At 35.3% G+C, this 15,039-nt stretch overlaps 1 protein-coding gene across 3 annotated transcripts in view; it reads right to left on the bottom strand.

The window, feature by feature from the left end:
- LRBA (LPS responsive beige-like anchor protein) overlaps window positions 1-15,039 on the bottom strand; it is a 397,026-nt gene that overhangs the window by 337,777 nt on the left and 44,210 nt on the right. For all 3 annotated transcript variants that reach the window (XM_083836333.1, XM_083836331.1, XM_083836332.1), the window contains exons 8-17: window positions 14,416-14,535; window positions 13,969-14,115; window positions 12,986-13,183; window positions 11,898-12,031; window positions 10,389-10,497; window positions 10,126-10,278; window positions 7,551-7,719; window positions 6,158-6,237; window positions 4,637-4,699; window positions 2,800-2,897 (exon numbers count right to left, since the gene is read on the bottom strand). In XM_083836333.1, the coding sequence (XP_083692459.1) occupies window positions 2,800-2,897; window positions 4,637-4,699; window positions 6,158-6,237; window positions 7,551-7,719; window positions 10,126-10,278; window positions 10,389-10,497; window positions 11,898-12,031; window positions 12,986-13,183; window positions 13,969-14,115; window positions 14,416-14,535 (1,271 nt within the window). The remainder of the gene's footprint in view (window positions 1-2,799; window positions 2,898-4,636; window positions 4,700-6,157; window positions 6,238-7,550; window positions 7,720-10,125; window positions 10,279-10,388; window positions 10,498-11,897; window positions 12,032-12,985; window positions 13,184-13,968; window positions 14,116-14,415; window positions 14,536-15,039) is intronic.

The following is a 15,039-nucleotide window of genomic DNA, read 5'->3' as shown; positions in this document are numbered from 1 at the left end:
GAGTGCCTTTGCACCATTCTTTTTTCCCCTCTTTTCCTCCACTTATTAAACCGTCTTCATCTCAACCCACAGATTTTTCTCATATGTGCTCTTATGGTTCTCTTCCCCATCCTGCTTACCACTGTCCACTCACCAGAGACTCTCGCCACCCCTGCAGTGCCAAACTCCTGCTCTACACCTGCTAATGATTCTCCACTAAGCAGCTTTCAGACAGCCCAAGGGACTGAGGGACACATTTGTAGCAAAGTACTAGACTTAGCTAGCTGAACAGCTCTAAAACAGTTTTTTGCAAGAAAGAAAATGGCTTTAGTCAACACAGCAAGGAGAGTATCCACACAATAGATGAAAGTTTGATAAATGAATAAACAACTAGAAATGCCATCTTACAGTGGGAAGTCCAGAAACCTTAACTATATTTGACATTACCAATTCAGCCTGTAATACTGCACAGATCTCATCATGTACATCTTCCTGAATAAAAAGAAATCAGACTAGTATTTACCTTAACTTTTCAAGTAATTATTTGCAGTGCATGCTTACTACGTATTCAGCCATGTTTAGGTGCTGCTAAAGTCTTACTATGTTCATAAATAAAAAAGTTGGTTTTTTACTAATTAAAACTTAATCTTTTATTGAAACACATTTACTGAGATAGCGAAAGGTTCTAATACTGATCTTCTATCAGTGTGAAAAATAACGAATGCAATGTTTTCTTGATCCTTGTAAATCTCCCATAACAACATGAGACTAAAACTGAAGTTATTTATCAGTTATATCTACTTTCTTTCATTTCTTTTTCATACAGGACAGTTCTCATCACCATGAGAACTGGTTTTGGTGCAGCTGTAGCCCGTGATATTGAGCAGATCTTTGAATCTGCCAAATTTGATTTGATTACAACAACAAGGACTACTAAGCTATCTCTGAAAAAAAAAATATAATAATTTCCTAATGTTCCATGACAATTATATTGGATTAGAAGGCACAGTGTCTTACTGGACCTTTACACGTATATTTTCCTGAGTACATTCTTGATGAAATATGCATAGCTTTATTAAAAAAAAAAAAAAAAAAACTGATCTCAGTGATTCTAGAGCCTTTCCAAAAATATCCCGTGTTACAACACTGCATTTTAGTTCAGCCAGTCATAAACAGTTCAAAGGACTTATCCAGAATATATAGACCTTATCTGTATGTAAGTAAGCATTCACCACTAGTTATATATTACTTTAATTTTACATAGCTGAAGACAGGAAAAGATAAACAAATCCAGGACACCTCACCTAAGACAACTAAGACAAATAAAATCTAGTTCTATATTAGAACCTAAATGAAATCCCAAGAGTTATTAAAAAAAGTAATCTGTAACAAATAATTTATCTTGGAGAAAGCTGCAAGCACATCAACTATAGAACCAAACCACTGAGCATACCAACTATACACTGTTCATCCAATGAACAGAATCCATTTCCCTGCTTTTCTTAACAGTATGTTAGCTAATTAAATGAAAAATATATTTTTGTACATTTATTCAGATTGGTTAATTTTAAATGTTTAACTATTAAAAAATTGCAAAGAGCAGGTATATCAGTAAGCATACAAGCAACCCATTAAGTGACTGGAGACAATACCAGAGGAAGGCATGTAACAAACGAGACAGGAGAGCAAAATGATTTCTCACAGTGGACTCACTATTCATACTGACTTGCCCATATACTAGTTAATAAAAAAGAAAATGTCTACTGCCAGTTGTTAAATAAAAACAAACATATTACATTGGAGACCCAACATGACATTCAAATACTTTATTATTTAGAGTTTTTATTAGTTTCCCATAGCATAATACATTACCATACAAATGAAGTCAAAGCTGAAGAAAATCGGTAAAAAAAACACAGCCTAGCACTAAAAAGGGAGGAAACAATTATGAACATGCCTGAATGTTGTCTCTTGAGAAAGGGCAACTGAAAAAAATGTATGTATAAATGGGGGTTAACCAATAGGTGCAACAAAATGTATGAAATGAGACTCTGCCTTTACACAGCAAGAGAATTACTATTCTACATACTCTTCTAGGAATTGTTCTTCTATTTGCTTGCCTGTTCCAATCTTTTTCCTGCCATGTCCAGGCAGATTCATTTTAAATTAGAAAAGTTCAATAATGTGATGACTCTCTAAGAACTACAATAGAAAATCAGAGTCCCAAGAGCCTTTTTCTAGCAGACCTTTTCCTATGCTTTTACTGTTAGTAGAATTTGCTACTTTCCCTACTTTTATATCACAGTAGTGTTAAGCAGTATCTTTCATTTTGTTGAGAACAGAGATTGTGAACAGTCCACAACAGAGCGACAATTTAAACAAATAAAGGTTTTCTTCTGCAAAAGTCTGATAATGCTCTACCCATTTAAAAAAAAAAAAAAGCTAACAAAGATAAGAAGAAACCTGAAACAATTTTTGTCAAACCTTCCCATTCCAAAAACATATGCAAGAATGGGAGGCAAAAGACTAAATGCTTGTAGATGGAGACTTAACTTCTATGTATAGACTAACTCAAATTGATCACTACCTGTGTAGGCACGACCAGCAGCTTGGAAACATGTTTTTAAAAGGCCTCATTGATGATAAATCCAACATCACCTCTTGTCAAAAGAACACCTGGACACAAAAATCTCCCAAGAGGAGGAGTCTGAGACTGCAACACATGCACTGATGAGGACCTTTCAGATTTCATGGGAATTCTAGCAAGCAACAGTATGGTCAAAGTACTATTTCCTTTCCCACTTACAAAATTCAACTTACTGTAATCCATTCCTCTGATCAAAAGCAGGGATCATAGAACTTGGATGCTCTGACATCAGAGCAACAAGCAACTGCAAGACATCCATTAGATTGTCATCCTGTTGAATAAAAGTTATAAATTTGAATTAAAATGCATCTATGCTAGGGCATTGTTTTGGTTAAAAGTATCACTACAAAATACTTCAAAATTATCTGGAGAGTTAATAGTAAACCAAGGACCAAAACAATTATGCCAGGATCAAAAGAGCTATAAGACCTGGAAGGCAAGTGCACGTAACCAGGAGAAAATATTATGAAAAAAATACTTTCTTTTATAGAGTGAAAAGTGACACATCTGTGTCTGGGAAGTAAGCCTTTGACAGGGAATGGACCATTAGACTATGTTATTTCTTTCCATGCACATACTCATTTGTATGCACATTTCCCTCTCTTTTACTGCACAGGAGCTAGAAATAAATGCTGCACATTTTCTGGGACACAGGGTGGTGTTTAACACAAAATCTCTACTAATAAATGTCCACCCTAGGAAAAAAAAATACCATAACTTGCCACAGGCAATGTTTAAAATGGGTAATTCAAGCTGTTCAATAAAGTTTTTCACACTAATAGTCTAAAGCACTTTAAACTACAGCTTATGAATTTGTTCCAAGTTAATTATAACTAAAAATAACCTATGAAGTAGCAACATGCAACTGTTTCTTCTTTTCCCATTCTTCGTGGTATTAAAAGGAACGCTGTCAGAATTTTCCACTTTTGAACAAATATTCTGGTTCTTTCCCTATCAGAAAGTCAATTTTACATCCCTCTGAAGAACTGTTTTCACCTAAAGATATTACTAGCTTTTATCACATACACTGTCACTGATGATAGTCTATGATAAGGCTGAATTTTACTTTTTTGTCGGTGTTTTTTCTGAATATACATCTAGATACCTAATTCTTTGGGATTCAGCGTTGTAGACTTCACCACGCAAATTTTAAAAGTTAAAAATATAACCTTCTCATCTGAAGGCCACATAAAGCTTTTGCTATTCTGGTTTACTCTCATATGTTACCAAGAGTCTTATTTTTTACATCTCCATATAAAGTAGAATGACTTAAGTTGCTTCACCATGATACTGCCAAGCGTATGGACCAGTAACAAGCACAGAGAATAAAAGAAAAATATAGGTGTAAACAGAAAAGAAAAGGAAAATCTGTACTGCTTGAAGTTCAATTAATTCCTTATTTTACCCATTTCAAGCACCCTTACAGAGATGAGATCAGTTAGATTTATGTCCCCATTTCCCTTGTCTTTGATGTTGCATCTGGCATAAAGTGCCTTTTCCTGGTGCTAAAATATGAAGATGCAGATGTATCAGTGGTAACCAACATTTTCTCCCAATTAAGTTTATATGCTTCTTGTAGATGCCATTAACATACATCTTTATTTTTTAATGCATGTTTTCAATTTTATTGCTTTATTTAAGAAGCAAAATAAAAAGGACTGAAAAACAAAACAAAAAATATTACTTAGGCAGCATAAAACAACATTTTGTCTTTTTTTTTTTTTTAAGTCAGTCTCACCATCTGTTTTTCTGCTAGGCAAATCGGTTTTCAGAACAACATAGGAAACCATTTTGACTTACTGGCTTAATGAACTTCAATTTAACATTGAACATAGTGCTTAAATCACTGCAAGAATATTGGCAGTTCGGCACACTACAATAGTTAGTATTTGCTACTTCCTCTACAGAGCCATCTTGTGGCATAAAGAAGGTAATACTTGGAAATAGAGATACTTTTGTGATCACAAACTCAAGAAGTATTGCACAGAAAAACAAACATTTAAAAATTACCTCATGGATAGTGAGAAGATAATTGAGGATTGCCTGCAATTCTTCTTCTTTTATTCCATAGTCCTTTAAAAATAATCAAGTTTTAAACATCATCTTTCAAGTACAAAAGAATCGTTCCCAAAAGAGCATCATTACAAGCCATTATTGTTATACAATGTAAGCCTCACAAGACAAATTTGCTTTCATTTGGTTCTATAATAGTTTCATAGATAGAAGATAGCTTTTTATCTGCACAGAAAGGACCCACTGAAGGTTAAAAGAAGTGCATTAAGACAACTCCAATACAGGCATAAAAATAGGCTGGATAGTAATATAGTACAAGAAATTGCTAGAGTAACATAACAGTGCATGTTAATTGATACATAGAATACTAACTGAGAGCTTTCCATTAGTAAAATAATTAAATTAAGGTGGCAAAGAGGATTCAAAGTAGACCTGGATGTTTAATTATAAACCTGTTAGCTAGGCCGATAGCCAACTTTGCATCTTACTTTCCACTATGGAATCCTAACTTCATTTGCTTTCAATTTCACAGGAATTAAAAGCCATAAATGATTTAACATCAGGAATATGCCTTGAGGGTTTTTTGGTGAAAATAAAAACAGAAATATTAGTTTCTAAGAAGAGGATTAGGGAAGAGCAGTTTTTTTCTTTTCTAGGACTTTCATTTTTTAAAGTAAGTCTCACAATTCCCCAAAAGATTTTGCACCATTGTGTACAAATAGAAAATTTGCAGAAAAATCAGCATTCTATCATGGACATCCTTTTTACTGTCTTTGTGGAACTCTATCCTAAACTGTCCAAGCTATAAATCTCTGACATATAAAAATAAAAGTCAAACTAAATCTTAATGAAAGCCCTTTAGAGTTTGATAACTAATTTTTCCCTTACACTTCAATTGCAGAACATCTGCTTTAAAGAAAAAGGATGAGAATCAGGAGCAGAACTTTTCTGGTAGTTACTCCTCCCAGTTGCTGGGGCTCTGGATAGCAGCACAGGGTCCCTTAGCAACACAGAGGAAGAAAGGAAAGGGAGCTAGATTCAAACACAGAGAAGACATGGCACACAGGAGGGAAGGAAGAAGAGAGAAATCAAAACTTAAAATAGGAAAGGGTTAAGACAATTCTATAAGCAGTAGAACTGCTGAATTTCTGTATTCCTCTACTGTGTAACAAATGGTTGTAAAACTTATTGGTAATCTCTCTCTCATCCTCCTCTGTCCAACTGGCCCCACAACATATAATGTCAAATACTGCTCTTTAGTCTTTAAGCACTTCAGATGCACGTGGCATTTTCTTTTTTGTAAGGTAACAATATACACAGCTCTACTTTTGATTAAAACAGCTTAAACAGGAGAAAAATGCATTTTCCAGCACTGCGCCAGTCTGCGGCAAGGCCACAACAAAAGATGCACCTTATGTGGTATTTCTATTTACTTATTTGTTTACAAAACTCAGCATGCTTAGAAAAAATACTATATTAAAGTGGATTTCCTTATGAAAGTAAATTTGGATATCCTACCTTCATCACTAGCTGTTTAACGAACATCAACAAGAATGCTCGCAAAGATAAAATTTCTTTTTGAGTAGGCCTTGGCCCATCTACAAAGAAAGAAAAGTAAATACACGGAATGCAAATTAACAGTGGTTAATAACACAGCATACATTTTAACATAAAAGGCATTCACTGCGTGAAGAGGACACAATGCTAGGCACAGCTATTTTTCTTTCACTTCAAACTACAGAATAGTAATACATTCTATTACTATTTATTAGTAAAATCCCTGACCAGTGAGGTTCTAGTAAACTTTTATTAAATATGGTTTTCTAAACTCCTCTACATTCTTTTCAAAATTTGATCGTTTGTTTGCAGGATCTATGAACCAACTTCATGCAAGGAAAAAGACTGATATGAGAACTTTATCAGAATTTCCAGATATTTTTTGCAGTTTAAAATTGTTTTTAAAAGTTCTTCTACTAAAGCTGAAAGGAAGAGCTACATGCCTTTATTACACATTGGCTACACACACAATAAAAATCAATCCTACAATGCCATATCTGAAGATTACCTTGAAAGCCAAAGACTTAATTTGTTAACTCCAAGTCAAGAGGACTTGCTTCTGTCATTTCTGTGCAGAGCAGACCTCCACTAAAGCATTTTAAATACTCAAACACTGAGTAGTTCCCAGGAGAGGCAGGGTTAAAACAACAGGTGCAACCAAATGTCAAAGCCAAGTAAAAGCTTTCATACCAAAAGCAAATGAACAGTTGCAAGTACATTTCTAGGAGTAGTTTTTACATTTGCTCATAGGTTCACATTTTTTATGATCTTATTCATCAGGGAAAAGCAAATCAAGTAGCAAATGCAAGTGATTATACAAGCTTATGTATCCTATACAGGATAAGCACACAGGAACATTTGGTTTAAGAACAGTTATTTTCAATACAGACCAGCCTAGTGAAAATCAGCCATTAATTTAAATAAGATTACCCTACATATATACTTTCCTTAGGTTCAATACATCAGTTCATAAACTAATTAAGTAAACTCATATTTTCACTAAAAAAATGGGCAAAAATTTAACTTTGCTACTTATAGGATGCTAAATACTACAAAGTATTCTTTGCAACCAGGCACAAGTCTACCCTTTTAAAACCCCACCATTTCTACAATCACTTCCATCCAGTATTATTTCATGTGGGTCTTTGGTCACAGAGGATATTATTTGTTTCAAATGTTTTCACTGGTTTCTTAAAAAGACCTTTTTCAAGAATATCCTATGGACTCTGCTTTAATTGTTCCAGCAAACCCATTCCATTAAAACATCTGAAACGCTTACAGTTCTCCTCTATACATTGCATACAGCACTGCTTAAAACAAACATCAGCTTGTGAGAGTAGAAATGAATACATACCTACGCCTTTGGGAGTTATACCACTGCGATCCTGAGGATTCACTACCCAGTAATAATACTTTAGGGTATGCATGACCAAAAGAACTGTCCCAACCCTCCGGATTGCACCATAGATGTTAACGGTGCCAATGAACTCCGTAGATAAGTAAGTATACAGGATCAGCTGAACCTACAACACCCAGTTCGGAGATTAAAAATAATTAAAGAAAAATTAGAGCACATCAGGCAACTGCATTCTAAAATTTCATATATTAAAATTATCTTAAAGGAATAGATTTTCTCACCATAGTCACAAAACTCTGAAAGCTCTTACAAACTGTTGAAAAAAATAATTTTATTTCTAAAACTACAGATTGTTGTGGGGTTTATTGCTGTTTGATTTTTAAAGGTGGTGCACACTTAAAAGAACATGAAAGCCCAACAGATAGGTGAGCTTGGAAGGCACCTCTGGAGATCACCCAAACTCGCTGATCAGAATAGGGTCAACTACACCAGACTGCTCAGGACTGTGCCCAGCTGGGTTTGAAAATATTCGAAGATGGACACTCCACAACCTCTCTGAGAAACTTGCTCCAGTTTTTTCACCCTCATAGTAAGAAAATTGTTTCTTACATTTACATTGAATTTCTTGTCTTTAAATTTGTGCCCATTGCCTCTCCTCCTTTTCACTGGGCTCCACAAAGAATCTAGATCTGTCTTCCCTCCCCCGTTAGGTATTTGCACACAACAAGATGATCCTGCCTGAGCCTTCTCTTGTCCAGGCTGAACAGTCTCAGCTCTCTCAGCCTCTCCTCATGTGTCAGATGCTCCAGTCCCTTAATCTTCTCTGCCTGTTGATCGACCTGTTCCAATATGTTTGTGTCTCCCTTATACTGGGGGGAGCTCAGAACTGGATGCAGCAGCCCAGGTATGTCATACCAACGTTGAGTAGAGGGGCAAGACTACCTCCCTCAACCTGCTGACTACACTGTGCCTAATGCAGGCCATGATCTTGTTGGCCACCTTGGCCATACAGGCATGTTGCTGGCTCACATATTGAGAGAAAATATGTATACTTCTACTCTCCTTCACAGATGAACTTACAAATTGTTTCATATGTCTGCAGTTAGAACAACAATACTTATACTTAGCTACCAGACATTTAAAGATATTAATAAAATGCCATATTTTGTTGAGCAACATAAAAGATGAATGAAATGTCCAGTACAATTATTCTCAGAGAGGAAATAATTCATTTGTAAGCTATCTGTAATATTTATGCCACAGTGTTGATTCTTGATATTAGTTCAGAACCTGAAACGAATGACTGTTTTGTATAACCACATTTTATATTTTTTGAAGTTTGACAAAGGATTAACATAAAACTTTCAAATTATCTGTTTAAAAAGCAAATCAAAATTCCTTAAAAAGATGAGGGCTTTAAGTTTTCTCCAAGAACAATGGACTGAAAATGCTGTACTACATCAAAATACACCTTTTAAAGATCTTAAAACAAGAGAAAGACTAACTATAGTAAATTCCAAGCCATGAGTAATCCTATAATTTCTTCCTGAAAAAGCAACAACCTACACAAGGTTTTCCGTTAATTATTCCCATGTCTATACACTATATCCAGAAAGTGTAGAAAAAAAACACAAATGTTCTAAAAAAAAATCAAAAAGCAGAGGGTTCAACATGAACTTAATGGTCAGCAAGGCTGCCATCCTGTGGACAAGTGTTTTCTCCTTGCATGATGTTATGTGGAAAAAAAAATGACAGAACGTAAAGGTTGAGAGTAACAAAGCTTTGCTAATCAGACAAAGTCAAGAAAAAATTACAAAGATTTTTTGTTCAATATATTTTTTTTTATTTCCTTCGGTCAATGCTACATGTAACTAGAAAGATTCCAACATTTATCAGAAGTACTGACTTCAGACAGGAAGTATCCTTTTATTATGGGAAGGGGCATATATAAGCATTTAAGCCTATAATAAATTTATTTCTTTACTGCTGAGAAATAACGACTTAAGTAATTCTTTATTAATTTACGTTAGCTGTAGCAAACAAATGTTTTACCGTAACTTCAACAGTAACATTGTTAGTGCTGTCTCAGTTTTTGAAATGAGTAACAAACTCTCATGGAGGGGATTAAGAAAAAAGTCTGGTAAAAAGATTTTAAGTAGAACTAACTGGAAAGCTTCCATCCAAGCAGTTCACTCTCAAAGAACACAGATTCACCAAAACAAAAGAACTCTTCAGGGAGAACGTCAATTTAAACAAAGACTTCAAATTAGACACCCAGCATGGTTTCTCTTAAAAATTGCTGGGGTTTGCCTATTAATCCAACGCTGACCGGGTCAGGAACACCAGAAGTCACCACACTGCTCTGCTGAATGCTGCAGGTTTCCAAACTTCCTGAATGTTTTGGGAGTTTGCAACACTTGACCACTATATGCAGAAAAGTAGCCTGGCAACAGTTCCTATGTAATTTCTGCTGGGAGCCAGGATCTTTAATTGTGGCAGGCAAGGCTTACTCTCAAAACTTCCGAAGAGATATATCAAAAGGTACCTTACTCATAAGAATAAACAATTTTACCTGTGCTGGGATATGAATCCATATTGCAGGATTAAGGAGAACATGATCACACAGCTGTTTCAGCAAGGGCACCCCATTTTGTAAGTTGCTCAGGTATTTTGAAAAGGCAAGGCATAACTCTAGTACAGCTCGTGTAACATGGGCTTTGGAAGACTGCAAAAGAAAATCTGCTTAAGCAAGAACCCTGCAACAGTCTAGGAAGATTATTTCTCCCCCCAAAACCCACAACATTACTGCAAGACATGAAAAAAGTATTGCTTTACCTTTTCCAGACTATATCCTATCACAAGGAAGCCCTTACAGGAAAGCATCTGTTCTTGCATAGCAATGGAGTTCTTCAACAACTCCATGATAAAAGCCAATAACGTAGAACTGAAAAATATAGTATTTTAGAAAAGTGTTACCACAATGAGACAAAAGGTGTTTTCAAATTAACTCTTCCAACATAAAGACCAGAAATAAAATTAATGCATTAAATAAGTGCTTAGATCAGAATTTCTAAAACAAAACCAAAGATTAAATTTAGAAAGCTCTAATTTCTTGCTATTTATTAATGCATTTCTAACTTGAAATTTTGGACTCTGAGATAATAGCAAAATTCTTCTAAAAACACATTCTTGCAGAAAAGCAACATTGTGTGTGGTTCTCTCTGCTTCATGTTTCAGTTACAGAATTCTGCAAGATCAGAGACAAATGCTATTCCACTTGCTACTGCTTTGCTTTCCAATGAGCAGATACTGGAAGTATTTCTCTAGACAGCTTTGCTCTTAGTTTGAGCTAATACAACTCCACAATGCTGCCAGAAGGAATGTTCGTGTCCCTGCCCTTGTGTCACAACATTAGTGCCTATGTATCTAGATCAGCCAGCTAAAAAACCCTCTCTTGATGGGTTACTTGGCATCTGGATCAAATCCTCGACTCATCACATAGATGTTAAAGACCGAGCCATCCCAGGAGAGGTCTTGAGATGTACAAATGGGCTGAAGGAACATTGTGACCACTCCCTCTTCACAATAGTATGGATGTAGATCATCTCTCAACTGTCATGAAACTACGATTGCAATGAAACAGAACAAATAAACCATGATTCTAAAAAGCAATTCCTTTGCTTTAGTACTACTCTGAGGAACTACACCAGTTTCTGTGCCTGTTCAGAAGTTGGACTGAGTGGAAACAGTGTTGAAACCAGAGGAAAAGCCAAAAGATTTATACACACTTAAAGCTCAGCAGTAATAACGAATAGTAGAGGAAAGACAAATGACAGCTCTAGACTGTTTTAGGTTTTACTTCAAATGTCAAAATACTAACTATTTCAAGAATGCTAACAGGTGAGCTGAAAACAGATCATGGTTTAATTCATCTGTTCTGCTTTGAAGATCCATCTTCCATAATGTCTGAAGACAAAAAAAATCCAAGGAATAACTAAATATAAGTGAAAATTTCATCTTTTCGGGGCTTTCTCTAGAAGCCCTCCCCAATGGATTTTCTCTGTGACAGGAATAAGCTCAGAAAGTTGTCCATAATTCTGTTACACAACAAAATGTGAGGTAAAATATGCATGCCTTTTGATTCTGTGTGAACTGTCAAAGAAAATTCAGTACAAAATAAATATACTTCACTATATGCTCAACAACAACACTTTTTGTTTTTAGACACAACTAATTGTTCCACAAGTGAATTTAAACTATAAAGCTGCTTATTAGAGCAAGAGGTAATTTCACATACATAGAAAAGAAACAAAGAACAGAACACAATAACTACAATGCACTCACCAAACAGTTGTGTCTACGTGGTCTGATGAATATTGCCTATAGTCCAATTGTGCGAAGAGAGGGAAAAGTACCTGCACTCCTCCAATAGAGTGCAGGGCACTCTGGATAGAATGTGTTAAGACTGCTTTCACATCCTGACAAAAAAGAAATTTTAAAAAAAAATCTCTTTGAGAAACTGTTATTAAAAGTTTGTTAGAAATAGTTCAAAATTTCTTCAATATAAAAACTGTAGTATTACCCAAAAAAAGACATAAAACTACAGCCACCCTAAATGCCCAGTCTGGCTTTAGAGGCCATCTGCACTGTAGATCCTCAGATGAATATATAGCAGGTGGCTTTCAAACTCTGAAACAAGTCTTTAGTAATACGGAAACTCTAGAAAAAGCTTCTAGCAAATTAAAAGACTAATGCATTCAAAACATAGGGAAGAAAAGACTATCGTATCAACAGGGCAAAGGACTGGAGATAGGCAATATTTGCAGAGGACCAAAAGTATGTGACAAATTAGGAAGAAGAATGTTTCTGACTGGTTAACACAGTTTCTTAGTAATACTAACATTTTCTAGGCTGTAACCTTTATAAAAAAACCTTTTCTTAGAACTGATGTGCATCCACATTAATTCAAGAAGCAGAAACCATGCGAACACACCAGTGAGGTAAAGGTCCACTTGACTATACACACAACATTACAAACTGAAGTAGAATTATGAAACAGAGGGAAGATCAGAGAAGCTGCCTGCTCTTGTTATTTTCCTGACTGCAGGTTAAGGCAGATGTTCCAGTTCAGATAATGGTCACAGAAAAAAGTCAGGTGGCCTGACAGTATACACAGGCTTGGTAATTTCAGCAACTAATACTGACTCCTCATCACCCACATCGCTTTGAAGATTGAGGTAGTAAAGTGTTCAGCTGTGTTAGGAACTGCAAGAGGAAAAGAACTGAGATGACCCAGAGAGAAAAAAAGAAAAAAAAAAATACATGTATCAGCAGCTACTCCCCATCTCATCCAAATCCCTGTAAAATCTGATTTTCAGGTTTTCAAACAGAAATCATCTATATCCTCCAAATCTATGAAAATGTTGATATACCTGCAGCATGAGTGCATGTGGTGAATGAACAAAAATAGAAGGGTTATCCTTCGGGGATGACTCTAGACAGAGCTGTGCATCTGTAGCCCTTGGATTGTACATAAAAGCAATAGCACTGGATAGTTTGCCATCATACAGCAACAATTTGTGATGTTCATCAAGGAAGAGATCACTTTCTGCCTTGAATTTGAACGTTCCCTGGAATGAGAAGCAGGGTTGAAGAAGAGAAAAGGAAAAAAATTAGATCATATACACTGAAGATACAGTTTTGAACACAATTATTAACAGAAAATGGCATTGTTTCTTAATCAATTTTACAGAATTAGAACTGCAAGATTTCTTTTTTGACCCCTGAAGACTGACATTGCCAAAATGGTAGATAATGTAAAAGAAAGACATTAGCTAAGAAACAGAATGACAGTCAACAATGTTCACTCAGAAGGAACTAATAATTGAGGAACAGACAGAATAGGAACCATCTTTTCAGCGTATGTTTGTACAGCTGCTGGGGAATAACAGTCTTCAATTAGTACCCCTCAGGGCTGTGACAAAACAAATAATAAATCACTGCAACAAAACTAATCTTCAGCATTAACTTTACACATTAAGAAAAACTGACTAGCAAAATCAACTACAACTCTACTTTCCTAAAACAAATACATAATACTTGATCTAGTTTTCAGCCTCAGTGAGGAAGTTAACCTAGCCAGAGAAAAGTGTTGTTATCCCTCTCCCAACCACCAACACAGAAATGTTGAGATGTAAACAAGAACCCATTTAAATAACTGAATTAATGTTTACCTGTAGTTTGTAAGAAGATACGTAGGCGTTTACGGAAAAAAAAGTGGAACAGTTTAATAAAAAGATCACATGGTAAGAATATTATCAGAGACGCGTAGAGGTGTCACAACATTCTTAAAATCCACCATAAAGAACATTACCAGAATTACACTTTGGGAGCTTTATAGTCAATTCCACACTACCTTATATCCCAGACCAAGCTGATAAATGGCAAAGATCTGAGCAGCATTGAGAGCCTCACTAAAAAGGTAAACAGATGTCATTTGTCCACAAAACACTCGATTGGCATCTGCTGTTTCTGAAGAGCCCAGGAAACATTTGTCAAATGTCTGAAAAGGAAACAGGGTTTAAATTAAGCTAAAAAGTAAATTATGCAAATAATATAGGTTATTATTTTTATATTAAAAAAAATCTCGGGGCCTTAGCAGAAACAAATATTAGGTTTTTAGATGTTTAAGCAGAATCTACTCGCTTACCAAAGAGTTACTATTGATTTTATTTTAACCTTTTTTTTTAAATGCATAAAATAGGGGAAGTTTATTTAAAAAAAGGGAATAAAATGGTAAAGGACAACTATTTGATCCATCAAAATGATCAACTACAGATGCTGGTATACAGAGATTACTTACATCACTGGTGTTGACAAACCACGTTATTTCTCCATAAGATGCCAGCTCCCCATTCACGTAACATCGAAGCTCACTATTCTTCCAGCGGTTATAGATGTGCACAATAGTAACCATATACCACTAAACAATAAGAAAACAATTTATAAAATTCTATAGGCCCTGAATGTAGCTCAATCATTAAAGTGGGGCATGCTACAACAAATTCAACAGTTTCTTTGAATTAAGATTTAAAGTTTTACGTTAAGTAAAAAAAGACGACATCATTGGTGAGTTTTCCTGCACAGCTCTATCAAAGGATAATCTATTTTTCCACAAAAAGTAGACACAGCTTAAAAGCTTAAAAGATATTTATGGCATAAAACTCAAAAAAAAAATCATGACAACGTAGAAACATTTATACTGAAACCACTATGTAAATAAGTTCTAAGCTGGGTTACACTTAGAATGATGGACTACTGTAAATGTTGTCATTCCAAAAAGCAAGGATGGCTCCAGACTTAAAAGACTTTCAAAGGCTGTACATGTCAAATTGTCACAAACAGAATCCATATTTACAGCAAGGGATTACTGATAAGAAATTCCTGAGGAGGCCTGCTGTACCACAAAATGTTTACACCAGTTGCT

This window comes from Anser anser (genome assembly GCF_964211835.1).
Source record: "Anser anser genome assembly, chromosome: 4".
Taxonomy (NCBI): Eukaryota; Metazoa; Chordata; class Aves; order Anseriformes; family Anatidae; genus Anser; species Anser anser.
Note: the sequence above shows the minus strand (reverse complement) of the source record. Positions and strands in the feature narration are given on the sequence as shown.